This window comes from Lemur catta, chromosome 17 (genome assembly GCF_020740605.2).
Source record: "Lemur catta isolate mLemCat1 chromosome 17, mLemCat1.pri, whole genome shotgun sequence".
Lineage (NCBI taxonomy): Eukaryota > Metazoa > Chordata > Mammalia > Primates > Lemuridae > Lemur > Lemur catta.
In genome coordinates this window covers 4,631,115-4,644,675 of record NC_059144.1, presented here as the reverse complement: position 1 = coordinate 4,644,675, position 13,561 = coordinate 4,631,115, and the positions used below count along the sequence as shown (strand labels likewise).

Below are 13,561 nucleotides of genomic sequence, written 5' to 3'. Positions count from 1 at the left end.
GCAAAAATAACTGCAGAGCCCATGGCGAGTGTTTCAGTAAAGCGTGTAGCAGGCAGAGGCCAGGCCCAAGTGGCCGGGAGGGAGGAGCGAGCAGCAGCTGGCAGCAGAGTCAGGGCACGGGTCAAAGTGGGTGCTGTGTACCTGGGGGGTGTCTGAATACGGAAAGGTGGGTCCCCAGTCAATCCTGCTGACTGGATCCCATGACTCTTACTGACACTGCTATTCAATATGTGGTTTGAAATAATGAAAACTTTCTTAAAAGTTTAAGTATGCATGTTTCCTCAGTCCACCTGTGTGGTTCAGATGTCTCTAAGCTACTAGCAACTTTTTTTTTAACAGTTCCAGATATCCAGGCAGTAACATTCATATTACAAAATTCTAACAAAAAATATCTGTGTTTTAAGGATCAGGGCAAGGGATGTAAACTCCAAATCCTGACGCCTTTTGCCCCATTAATTTTCATTCTCACATAGCTCAGAATATTTCAACCTTGTACAGCTTCTAAAAAATGGTTTTTAAAAACTATAACCAGGCTATACAAAACAGATACAACATAGTTTCAAAATGTTACACATCCCTAAATTCTCACCAGGTTTCCTTTCAAACGCAGAACTGATTAAAATCAGAGGTGTGTTCACTTCTTCTGTGGAAGAAGCCCCGTGACTACCTGTTTCCGACATGCCATGATCGCCACAGAGAACCAGCAAATTGGGTAAAAGAGTCTCTCTCTCCTATAAGGTAAAGGAAAAATATTTCAACTGCATTCTGATTGAAAAGAACACATTATCTTGTTAAAAAAACAACCTTAGAGTATAGCTTTACTTTATAAATAGTATTAAAAGGTCTTTCTCAATGAATTACACATTTTTTTCCTATCAGCTTATAGCCAGATCAAAAGGTCAAAGTCAAATAATGTCAAAAATGAAACACACAGAATCACACACAGCTCACAGAACACAGCAGCGTTGCCCTTTGGCTTCTGCTGGCAGAGGATTTGTATTCGGTTTCTGTCTTTGCCACTTTCAAGCTGTGAGACCCTAGTATATTACTCTTCACGCCTCAGTTTCCACATCTGTCAACAGAGATCCTAACAGAATCTATTTCATGGGATTGTAGTGAGAATAAAACACAAAGCACGTGGAGAGAGCCCTGAGCCGTGCGGGAAGTGCCTACGAGGCTCCTCTGCCCACGGAGGCCCCAGCCCCTCAGCCTTTGCTGCTCCGGGACGTGCCAGCAGGCTCTGCCTGACCCTCGCCGAGTGTCCGGCTGCAGCACACCTGCACAGGCAGCGCGTCGGCCCTCCCTCCCTCCAAGTCTGCTCACACCGCACGCGTCCTCACGGAAGCCTCTGAAGGTGCTATTTAAAACTGCAGCCTCTCCTCCACACAGGAGTGCTGTTCCCTCCTCCTGCCCTGCTTGTCTGTGGCACCAATCACTTCCCAGCACAGTCACCGCGTCTTATTTGTCTCTCCTGGCTAGGATGTGAGCTCCACCAACAGCTGTTGACTGTCTCACTGTCACACCCAAGTGCCCAGACAGAAAGAGTGACGCAGAAGGTATTCAGGAAATACTGGTCGAATGGACAAATAAAAGCATGGGGATAACAAGAGTCGCTGCTCTGCAGGGCTGCGGTGCTGCACGTGGGTGGGGGCCATGGCTGGCAGACTGACAGTGGCCATGACATTCACATAGGTCACTTACGTTCACGTGGGTAGTTTTATTTTTTCTAGGAAGCATCCATGTGAAACTCTGTCACACGATGCACTACAGCGAGCCTCACCTTCGACAGCAGCGCGGTGTGAATCCTCATGAGGACGCCGTCCATCTCGCTGAGCTTGCGCCCGATCAGGGGGCTGTGGGGCCCAGAAACGTGGCCGATGTGGTCCAGCCCCAGGTAGTGGAGGATTAACATGTCCCAGTCCCCTCTTTTTAATACTTTGTCCAAATGCCTTGTGACATTATTATCCACCTTTAAGGGAAAAAGTACACACAAGCAGCTCACCTAACTTTCCCTTGATCTTGACTGCCCAAGGAAAAAGGAAAAGTCATTTTAAAATCTGGGGGTTTGTTTTAGATAATGGGACTTGTGGGAGTTGAAAGACAAAAAAAGCTCTCATTAAAAATAAATAAATAAATAAACATTAGCATTAAACTTTTACTAATACTGTTTTTGTGACCCTAGGCTGTGGATCAAACATATTATACTGATAATTTAAATGAGTTGTTCTGATAAAACTTTTCCTGTGGGATCACTGCTGGTCTTAATTAAGCTGAGCAAATGGGCAAGTGAAATAGATCCAAGTGGTCATGAAGTAACTGAGGGCAAAGGGCAGTTAACCAAAGACAGGACGGTACCCAGAGTTAAAGTGACCAGGATGGTGCAGCTGAGGAGAAGCTGCTCTTGCAGGGAAAGGGACACAGCACTCAAGGCACACATCACGGAGAGATTGGCCTGGTCAGCCTGGACCCCTCAGCTAGCCCACCTTCCTCCCACTGCAACACCTACAACAAAGGGTAGCGTTTCTGAGTATGCCACATATAGCATGGGGAACTCAGACAGCACTGCCAAGTAACTGCTGTGTCTGCACAGGTCAACCTAGAGCCACTGTGGCACAGACTGCCAGCACAAGCAGGGCTGCACACACTCCACCAGGCCCAGCAAATGAAACGGTGAGGCTGCCCGACCCGATGCCAAGCACAGACACGCTGGTGTGCTCCTGCCTCTGCTCCCGGGTCAACTCTTTAGGTGTGGGTCTAATCTCACTCTCTTGTTGGAAAAGCAGGGGCAAAGCCCCTCAGGACGAGGCCCTGCCCAGCTGACCACCTGTCCTCAGAGCAGGACAATGCTCCAGCTGCAGAACCAAGCAGCTTCCCGGATCCCAGGCAGGCTGTGGAGTCCTGCAGCTCTGCCACCCATCCTGTCCACTTGGGAAGTCTCCACTCACCCATCAAACTCAGCTCAGCCCTTCCCGATCCTCTGTACCCCTCAAAGGACGCTCAGCTGTTCCATGCTTTGGGCTGCATAAATCTTTGCTCACAGAGTTTCCATCTCTGGGTTGGAAACAATTATGTGAACAGATCATTTTTATAATCTCTTCATTCTACTCCTGATAAATTAATAAAAGCTGCATACAAAATAATATTGCCTCTCACTAAGTAATGGTGGTGCCAGGTTCTATCTAGTATGACAGATTTCTCTTATTTTAAAAACTGACCTCTGTGTAATCTGACACAAAAAATGAGGTTGTTCCATCATATTCTATAAAATGCTTTGGGAATAATTTAATCCATGTTTCATCTCCATAAAAGAATATTCTTTTCCCAGCTGCTTTTGCCTGTCTGATCACATTGTCTTCGAGGAGCGCAGGAGAGTTGAGGTTCCTGACGACATCAACGAAGCCAGGGAGGCTCCCTGTCATCAACGCCTGCAGTGGGAAACATTCAAGGGTTAGACCGTGGAGTCTGACAGCACAGCATGAGGCGGGCACGGAAGATCATGTGACTGGTGAAGCAGGTGAGCATGAAACTAGGGCATCCCCAATCCTGGAGGCTGAGTTAACACTAGGACAGCAATTACGGTAAAGAAGAAAAAGCTACACAGATTCTAGGCAAAAATGGCAAACTCAATAATAAAGATGTAACCACCTTAGAGAACATTTGTGGCTCAGAATGATGCTTTGGGCTGCCGAGAAGATAAAGGAGGTGGCTAGGGACAGCCAGACAACAGCAGCGGCCAAAGCTAGGGAGTAATAACAGGACTGAAGCACATGGCCAAACGTGCTACGCATTGAAAACATGAACCTGCAGATTCAAACACTCTGTCAGGTTCCCCCTTAAGATTCAGACCTGCTCCATGTGACAAGCAAACTCCATTAACTCTAACAGACTCCAAACTCTAACCATCCAGCAATTCTAATGTCCACCTCTGAGTGAAAAATCAGGAGGAAAGCAGTCCCTAAGAGTGAACCTCCGGAATTCACAGAGTAAACTGGGCTGGGGATGTTAGTGCGACCATCCCTTTAGCCGCAACCCCCAATGCTGCACTGTATTTTCAGAGGAGGGTGACATGTCCTCATACTTTCTGACATAGAGTGAGCGTAGGACCTCAGAGGCCACAGTGATGGGCAATGGATCTCTGTGACTTGAAGTTATACAACCACTCACACACTGGCATCAGGGGCCTCTGCGATGAAAATCAACAGGAATCTGGATAATGCCAACAGGTGTAATGACTTTGCCAAACTTCATTAATAGCAAATAAATACAAATATGAAATAACCAGACTTCTGAAATACCAGAGTAAGGAGCTCAGCAAATCCTCTCCCCCAAGAGCAACAACAAAACCATTTGAAACTGTCAAAATCAACCATTTCATAACTTTGGAAAAATCACTAAAATTATACAACAAATTGAGAAGTGCTTATTCAAAAAAAACTGCTAAATCTCGGTAAGAAGAGCAAGTACCTGTGGTGTTTTCACACAGGGCAGCACCCCGCCCCCCGGGGCCGCAGCTCCGCAGCACGGAGGGCCTGACCTGATGTGGACTCCAGGGAAAAGCCCCCGGCAGGGAGGCTGTGAAAACACAACAGGGAATGCTGGTATCCCAACTGCCTCAGTTCTCCATGCTGGCTGCAGCAATCACGAGACCAGGCTGAAATTTAAAAAGGGGATCCAAGGACGGAGGCAGCTAGAGCAGGCTTCTGTAAGCTCCCACGTGTTCCTGGAATGTGGAAGACATACCTAGGAGACCAGAGAGGGCCCCAGTTACCCACTCCTTCTGGCTGAGCAAGAGGCCTTGCTGAAACAAAAAGTGAGTCAGGGCAGGGCTGAAAACTGAACAGTCTTTGAGTCTTTTCACATGTGTCCCGACCCACATTGATCCCCCAACAGAGGGCGGACGCCCTATGGCATGATGTGCTTGAGCTCAACCTCCGACCAGGCACTGGCTGACCACCGAGCTGTGCTGAGCCCGGGGCAGCCCTCAGGCAGACCAGCGAGAATTACAAAACCAAAAAACCAAACAAACAAAACCCTAAGCAGAGACATCAGCTGCGCACTCTGGGGGAGAGAGACTCTGCAGAATTAGTTTAGCCAAGTCACCACACAAACAAACAGAGTAACAGCAGCAACCGCCACCGTTCCTAGGGTGGGGTATCGGAATTGGAGCTGAGGCAGGGGCTGCAAGGACACTCACGTTTGTTAAACCTCATCAGAGCTGACGCAAAAATGTGTGCACTTTACTGTACGAAAATTATATCTCACTAAAGTTATTTTTAAAATATGACCCTCCCTTAGCCCAAAATTCTACTCCTTAAAGGCAAGCAGTTACTTTTGGTAAGTACCCTTTAAGACTCTTTTCTGTATATACACAAATACAAATATACAAAGGCACACATTTTTTACCAAAATGGCAGCAGACTGTACAAATTATTCTGCAACTTGTTTTTGTTTTTCCATTAATAACATAAAACAAACCTCTTTCCCCAGGAAACGTACAACCACTTTTTCTATAAACAGCTGTAAGTATTTCAGCATGTAGATATACAACAACATATTTAACCAAGACCATTTTAATGGACATTTATTTTTCAAAACTCCCTATGGAAGTGCCATTTGAGCTGAGACCTGAAGGTTGAAAAGATGTGGAGGTGAGGTGGGGTTTTCCAGGGGAAAACACTGCGAATTGCAGAGGGCCCAGGCAGAAAGGAGCAGCGAACGTGAGGAACGGAGCTGTGTGTGATCTGCACTGGTGAAAGACACAGGCAGAGGGAAAGTGGCTCCGCCGAGGACGCACGGGTCAGCAGCAGCAAGACCACACAGAGCCTCGGGGCCAGGGTCAAGGTGTTCAGTGTTCAAGCCAGGCAGCGGATAAGCCACCAAAGGGCTGTAAGAAGTAGAGTGGCATGCTCTGATTTGTGTCTGGAGGGGACTGGGGTCCTGGGGACTTCTAGAGTTCAGGCTAGAGACCACAGCAGCATGGTGGTGGACTGCGGTGACGGCAGTACAGACATGCGCTCAGTCCACTTACATTCACATCCACAGTATTAGGAGAACCTGTTCGCCTCGTTGCTGTGAGGAGTAGATATTAGCAATCTTTAGTTTTCCCTGTTCTGATTACCACCATAGCAAAGTTAAGAATTTTTTCACATGTTAAGTGGCCATTTTACTTTCTTCCTTTGTGGATTTCTTTATATACTTGGCTCAGTTTACATCAGATTGTCTGTCCTTGATTTGAACCTCTTTACATAGCATGGACTTAACATCTTATTGTCATGTACGCTGCAAATAATTTTTTCAGTTTCTCGTTAGTTGACTTTGTTTGTAACGTCTTGGCCACGTAAAAGATTTCTGTTTTCATGTAGTTGAATCTGTTCATTCTTTCCTTAGTGGCTTTTACAAGGCACTTCCCTCCTCCTCACAGTAGCTTGGGCTTCCACTGATATTTGCAAAAAGGGCAGGGACTACGGTAGCCCCTCACCCCAGGAAGCGTGCAGGCGCAAATGGGTTGCAGCTCGCTTTTGTAGGAAATCTAAGGGAGGGCTCAAGTCTGTCAATAAATGCCAGCTATTATTATGACTCTAAAGTCCTGGAAGAAAAGGAAGGCACTCAGGCCAGTGCTCCTCTGCAGGGAGAACTAGCCTCGACTCTATCTGTGGAGTACATTTTCTATACTTTCCAAATAAAACTCAATTTCACTCAAAAAGAAAAAAAAAGGTGGCATTCAAAAAGTATACACTTTTAAAACAAAGCTGCTGCAGGATCTTAGCAAGTGAAGGCACACTCGGAACGTCAGTCTTAAGACATGGGGACCAGCATTTAGTGCCAAGAGTATCCACACTGGGAGATTAACTAAGCCCCTTCTCTGATTGGAGGCAGGGCACGGGAAAGTTCCTCAGCCAACACTACCCAATCCCACCAAATCCAGAGCTGTGTGGCCCTAACTCCAGCTATGGACTTCCTGTTCTAGGTCCTCCTTGGTGGGGACCGAGGAGCAAGAATCTGCAGAGGACTGAAAACAAAACACTTGTTTTTGGGTGAGACTCCCCAGCAAAGGTGAAATGAAACAGATGGGTTGGAGACAGGTGGCCCTAAGAACCACCCTGCCAATGTGCTGGTCTAAACAGAACCCGGAGCCTACACACTCACTTATACATTTTCTCAAATCTGCCCAGAGCCCTAGTAACATTTTTCTTAACAGAATAATAGAGAAAACGGCTCCTTCCACACTTCTGTGCAGCAGATAAAAAAATTGGTGTTCCTGACGATCTGGAGCCTGGATGCCTTTCTTCCAGCTTTCCTGGGACTAGTTTCAGCAGAACAGCAACCCTTGACAGGCCTCTTGTCTAGAGCACTGTGTGGTACACAGCAGATGCTCAGTAAATGTCGCTGAATGAAGGACACACCACAACCAAAAGTGGTAGAGAGAGTAAGAACCTCAAGGAAAAAGCCAGTGAACAATCTGGCACTGGCCTTCCTCCAATCCCAGACTGCTCTCTTTATCCAGGGAACATTTGCTGAGTACTTACAAATGTTGCCCCCAAGCCTTAAATCAGTAAGTGGCTCCTTCTCACCAAGAGTAAAATGTCACATGATCAGCCATGGAGGCAAGGCTCAGAGACTTTTATGCCATCTCAACATGCAATATATCCACAAACTTTTAAACTCCTCTGCTCCTTTCTGTCCCCACCTCTTTACTCATCCTTCTAGTCTCAGCTTCAATGTCATTTCCTCAGACAGCCATTTCTGTCCCCCTAATCTAAACTGAACCCTCCCACCTAGCACTGAGCATCACACCCTGTTCTGTTCTCTCATGTGTTAACCATGCTTTATAACTGCACATTTATTTGTATGCTCATTTGTTTAATGGATATGTATCTCACTAAACACTAAAAGCTCCATGAAGGCAGAGATACAATTCTTCCTCAACTGTATACCCGTTAACGTAATAGCACATAGTACTTGCTCAATAAATAGTTTTTGAGGCAATCAACAAAGCTTTACTTTTTTCTTTACCCGTGGTTCCTGGGTAAAGCACTACACAGTTCAAAGCCCTGCTCACTAGGCTGACCGCCTGAAGGTTATATAGCAGCAACAGTGAAAACTGTCACAGTCAGATCAAGCTGTTTTGATAGTTACGTGCTATACCACAATTTGGGATGAGTCATTTAAACTGATCTGAGTTTGCTTCCTCATCCATAAAGTCAAGAAACTAAACTTGATAACTCCAAGGGCTCCTTCCAGGATTGTAACTGATCCACTGACTATTAAAGAAGAAAACAGGTTACTGAGGAGGATATCTCTGGAGTTAGGCTGGCCTGGACAATCTAGCTCTAAATCCTTCAGAATTCTCATGAAACATGAACTACTTGGCAAGGGGCACGAACCATGGGTCTCAGTTCAACCGTATCTGTGAGGCTCCTTCAGCATTCTACTGTCCCAGCTAATTTGATAGCACCAAACAAATTTCCACTTAGTTAAAACTGGGACTCTAAGTCGAAGATTACAGAAAATCCCTGTAAACCTTCAAATGAGCCAAACCATGATTCATAAAACATTAAGGCAAACTTACCTTGATACGAGGCATAGTAACTGTAGGTGGCTTTGCTTCAGCCACAAAACTGTGAGATGCTCCTTTTTCCACAAGATAAGTTGTGTAGGGCATAAATTTCACACCCTTTGACCCAAACACAAAATCATCTCTCAAGGCATCTATCAGAACAATAACAACTTTACTGAAGAGAGGCGGTGGGAGCTTGGTCCAGTTAGAACTGGATCCTAAGGGTTTCAAAGAAAAAAAGGAAATTGAATTTTAAACTTAGCATTCAAGCACTTTTATAATCTAGCTTCTGCCTACTTTTCCAGCACATATTCTGCCATATCTGGACCCAAAAGAAGGAGGCCTGTACTTGGTAGGCAGCACTGGGAGGAGGGGGTGTTAATGGCAAGTAATCTTAGGGAGCCCTAGTGGAAAGTAGTGAATTGCCCTCCTCCTAGCATGGCGAGGAGTACTGGGACAGGACAGTCCCTACATAAGGGTACTGGAATGGGTGGGACATTGAGGGAGAGAGCTTGACCTAAAACACTGCGCTGCAGGTAAAGGATGAGTGAACGTTTACAAACACTGTTTACATGGTGAGTGGCTGGTATTGTGTACATCTGGTCCAGAACCGGAGCGCCTGTACCTGGTGTGTGTTCTGGGTAGGTGAGGGCTAAGCAAGGACCTAATGCAGGGGCCTTAGTCACTGGCCGGGGTGGGCGTGGGGGGAAAGGTCTTGGAGGAATGTCAAAGAAGAAAACAGGAGAGGGTCAGCAGGAATCTTATCTGTTGTGTCCTATTGGGCAAACGGGGTGCCGCAACAGAGTGATCCAAAGGGTTGCTCAGGACGGAGGGGGAGTCACGGATGAGTAGAGCTAGAGAGGGGCGGGATCCCGGGTATGGAGGGCTTACTTTGCGGTGATCAGGAAGGTCGAAGTGGGGCCAGTAGTGATGGTTGCCACAAAGTTCTAGGATACAGGAAAAAACGCTGGGGAGGTTTAAAAAAGGGGGAGGGGGACCACAATGGAAGAGACCGCCCGGAACACCGAGGCTCAGAAAAAGGGTCCTCTGGGGGAAGTGGGGCCCTGGGAGCGGAGACGCCCGGGGAGGGGTCCGTACCCGCCGAGGGTTCGGGCGCTGGGGGCTCTGCTCGGTGCTCCGTCCTGGCAGAGGAACGAACGGGAGCTGGGAAGAATCCCCGAAGGAAGACTGCGACCCCCAGCACCTCGATCGCCACGCAACAGGCGGCGAACGTCCCGGAGCCCAGCCGCATCGTGCACGTGCACACCGCCAGGCCGGGACGCAGGCACCAGACCCACTCCGAGCCCGGCCCAGCCGCAGCCACTTCCGGCGAGAGCTGACGGGTCTGACCCGCGCCGGCTCCCTGGTTGCGTCACTTCTGCGGGCGCGCCGGAAATACGCAAGCGGCGGGACTCCCGCGCGCTCCGCGGCCGCCTTCCCCGCGCGTCCCGGCCTCGGAGCGCTGCGCCCGTAAGGCAGGGTGTTTTTAATTTTTTATTTTTAATTGACACCTTGTAATTGTACATATTTATGGGGTAGAATTTGGTATTTCTGTACATATATGTTGGGTAATGATCACATCAAGGCAGTTAGCGAGTCCATCACCTCATGCATTTGTCCTGCCTTTGCGGGGAGAACTTGCGAAAGCCTCTCGTCGATTTGCTAACGTACCTTACTGTCAGCCGAAGTCACCCTGCTGTGCGCCAAACCCCAGAACATACTGCGCACATTGGCCAAGCCCCCCTTATCCTCCTCTCCCCCTGCCCTCCCGTCTCTGTTGACCACCGTTCTACTCTCTGCTTCCGGGGGACCTCCTTGGGGTACTTTAGATTCCACATGTGAGTGAGATCATGCAGTGTTCGTCTTTCCGTGTTTGGATTATTTCACTTAACATGACGTCCTCCGGGTTTATCCATGATGTTGCAAGTGACAGGATTTCATTCTTGTAATGGCTAAATAATATTCCATTATGTATGTATATCATATTTTCTTTATCCATTCACCCATTGTTGGACACTTAGGTTGATTCCATATCTTGGCTATTGTGACTAGTGCTGCAATAAACATGGGAGTGCAGTTATCTCTTCAACATAACTGATTTCTTTTCCTTTGGATATATACACGGTAGTGAGATTGATGGTAATATGGTAGTTCTAATTTTAATTTTTTGTGGAACTACAATACTGTTTTCCATAATGGCTGTAGTGACTTTCAATCCCACCAACAGTGAGTGTGTAAGTGTTCCCTTTTCTCCATATCCTCACCAACACTTGTTTTATTTTGTCTTTTTGATAATATCTATTCTGCTAATAACTGGAGTGAGGTGGTATATCATTTTGGATTTGCATTTCCCTGATCATGAGTGATGTTGAGCATTTTTTCATATACCTCTTGGTCATTTGTATGTTACTGTTTAAGAAATGTCTATTAAGGTCTTTTGCCCATTTTTTAATCAAGTTATTTGTTTTTTGCTGTTAAATTTCTTATATGTTCTGGTTATTAACCTCTTGTTAGGTGCAAATATTTTCTTCTGCCAATGTTGCTTTACGTGAATGATCTGGGTGAGGGGAGATGAGAGGAACAGCGGTGAGAACAGCCGTACACAGACAGAATTAGGTGGATAATGGAATATAATTCCCAAATCCGTAGGCAGATCTCTGAAAGCTGCCGATGGCTCCGCTCCAGTCTTCACCCTCCCAACACTCCTGCACACTGCCTGTAATGTGTCTGAAGTGCTCTGGGTCCACACTGTGGACCTACAAGGTGGCACTTCCCTCAGGCACACAGCAGAGGCATTTCTGTTGCCTCATCACCATAGGTGGCAGCTGTTTTTCTTTATGTGTTCACTGGATACTTGCTAGGTGGGGCACACAGCCCCAAGGCTTTTATTTGACTTATTTCACATCCTCAGAACCACCTGACAGCTCAGGCTAACGCTGTTGTCCTTTCTCAGGTGGGGAAATGAAGGCATGGAGGACACAGGCGTGACGCAGTCAGTGCTGCCAGCCTCCTGGGCTCTCTATCCACTAGAATTATATTGTGGGTTGTCTTGTGACACATTTTCTCAGTTTTTTTTTTATCTGACAATGTCTTTATTTTTCCTTCATATTAAAAAAAAAATTTCCACTGGAGAGAGAATCCTCCCCATTGGCACGGCCCCTCCCAGAGCCTACGGCCCCTCCCAGATCCTCCAGCCCCTTAGTGCTGCCTGTGCTCACAAAGTGCCTCGACTTCTTGGGGGGTGATGTCCTCAGCCAGTGCCCACCTCGTGGCTGCCGAAGGTCAGCCTGCCTGGGTGGCATCGATGAGGGTGCAGGCTGCGGGGCCAATTGGGGATGCAGGCATCGCTTTGGGGAGGGCCCGGGCCTGGCGGGCAGGGGCTGTGTGGGGGAGGGCAAGTGTGAGGCTGGGAGGGATGAGGACGGAAGGGGTTGAGGAGGGGAGGGGGTGACGGTTAGGGTTTGGGGTTAAGGTTGGAGTTGGGCTGGAGTTGGAGCTAGGGCTGGGTTTAGGGTTAGGGTTTTGGGTTTTGAGCCAGTGCTACAGTTAGGATTTTAGGGTCAAGGTTAGGGTTAGGGGTTTAGGATTAAGGCTAGGGTTGATGATCCAATGGTTAGCAATAGGCTAAGGTTTGGGTTTAGGATTACAGAGGCAGGCTCAGCTCACAGAGCTGTGTGTCTCTAACACCCTTGATCGGCTTCCTTTGTAATCTGTCTGTCACCTCTAATCTCAGAGCTTCCTTAACCTGGCAGCTCAGCCAAGGGCTTCTCTGTACATACCAGGGTCATCATCAGGTCCCATTTCCCTTGGAAACTTGTTCATAATTCCCCATGTTATTGTGTAATGTTTCCAGAGAGATCTGGCTCTCTGATATGTACTTAAAGTTCCTTGGCCTCCAGTTAGGAAGTAGATTTTTCAGCAACCTTTGATTCTCTTCATGCATTCTTCTAGCAGACCCACTTCCTCACAGAGATTACTCTTCCTGGTTGCTTTTACAAGCTACTTTTACAATTTTTAAATTTTTCCTCAAAAGCTTAAAAGCTTTCATGTACCTTCTTCGTTACTTTTGATCAATTTGCAAACTCTAGGTCCGTCTTTTTTTCATGGACTTGGCATAGTTAGCACCTCCCGAGCAAGAAAACTTACCCCGGGAAGATGCTCCCCCAAATCACATGCCGTCCGGACAGTCCAGGCTCTGCAGTCTCAGGACAGGGGTCTTTAGGCCCTGCGCTCGCTGGCCCCTCACAAGCCGAGTCATTCCTTGAACTGAACTAAACACCAATGGTGTCTCCACGCTGAGCTGGGACCCCTGACATTCCTTAGTCTGCCTGGTGCAGCATCAGCCACCTCTGCCTCATGTCCTTGTCCCAGTCTCCCAGCACCAGCTTTCACCCTGGAGCCTCCCTGGGACGGGGGGAGCCTATAGGTTAGGCTGCAAAGTACCCCAGACCTTCTTGGAAAGAACTGTTGAGTGTGTTGAGTGGGTCCTCACCTGGGACAGATATGACTGGCCTGTGGAGTCCAGGGTTGGATGGGATGACGTAGCCCACCCACTTTGTGGAATTCAGACAAGTAGGGCCAGGGCAGCTGGGTGAGGGCTAAGGGTACAGTTAGGGTTAGTTTTAGGGTTGGATTTGAGTTAGGCTTGGGGCTTGGATGGGAGTGAGAATTAGGGTGACCATTAGGGTTAGTGTTAGGGATTAGTTATAAGTGTTGCATCAGGGGTAGGTGTTAGATTAAATATGAGGTTGGGCCCAGGTTGTTGGCCTCAGGTTAGATTTTGGTTTAAAGGTTGGAGTTAGGGTAGTGTTCGTGGTTAGAGTTGGGATTAGGATTGGGTTTGATAAGGGTTAAGGTCACTGTGATCACCTGGAAAGTGGCTGGGCAGCAGTCACTTTCTGCTTGCTCAATAACTCTGCCTCATGTAAGACCCTTAGGGTTATTTAAAAACAAACAAACAAACAACTTTGTCTGTTAGAAATCTGTCTCTTAGGAATCATGTTG

General features: G+C 47.4%; 1 protein-coding gene across 6 annotated transcripts in view; it reads right to left on the bottom strand.

Moving 5' to 3' along the window:
- The window catches only part of PIGG (phosphatidylinositol glycan anchor biosynthesis class G), a 38,257-nt gene extending 28,369 nt beyond the window's left edge, over positions 1 to 9,888 (bottom strand). For 4 of the 6 annotated variants that reach the window (XM_045528093.1, XM_045528095.1, XM_045528096.1 and 1 more), the window contains exons 1-5: positions 9,656 to 9,865; positions 8,570 to 8,775; positions 3,216 to 3,425; positions 1,781 to 1,969; positions 590 to 731 (exon numbers count right to left, since the gene is read on the bottom strand). In XM_045528093.1, the coding sequence (XP_045384049.1) occupies positions 590 to 731; positions 1,781 to 1,969; positions 3,216 to 3,425; positions 8,570 to 8,775; positions 9,656 to 9,809 (901 nt within the window). In that variant the 5' untranslated portion in view covers positions 9,810 to 9,865. Of the gene's footprint in view, positions 1 to 589; positions 732 to 1,780; positions 1,970 to 3,215; positions 3,426 to 8,569; positions 8,776 to 9,448; positions 9,505 to 9,655 lie in introns of all 6 variants that reach the window. The other 2 variants (XM_045528094.1, XM_045528092.1) reach the window with 2 other exon arrangements.
- Positions 9,889 to 13,561: the final 3,673 nt, after the last annotated feature.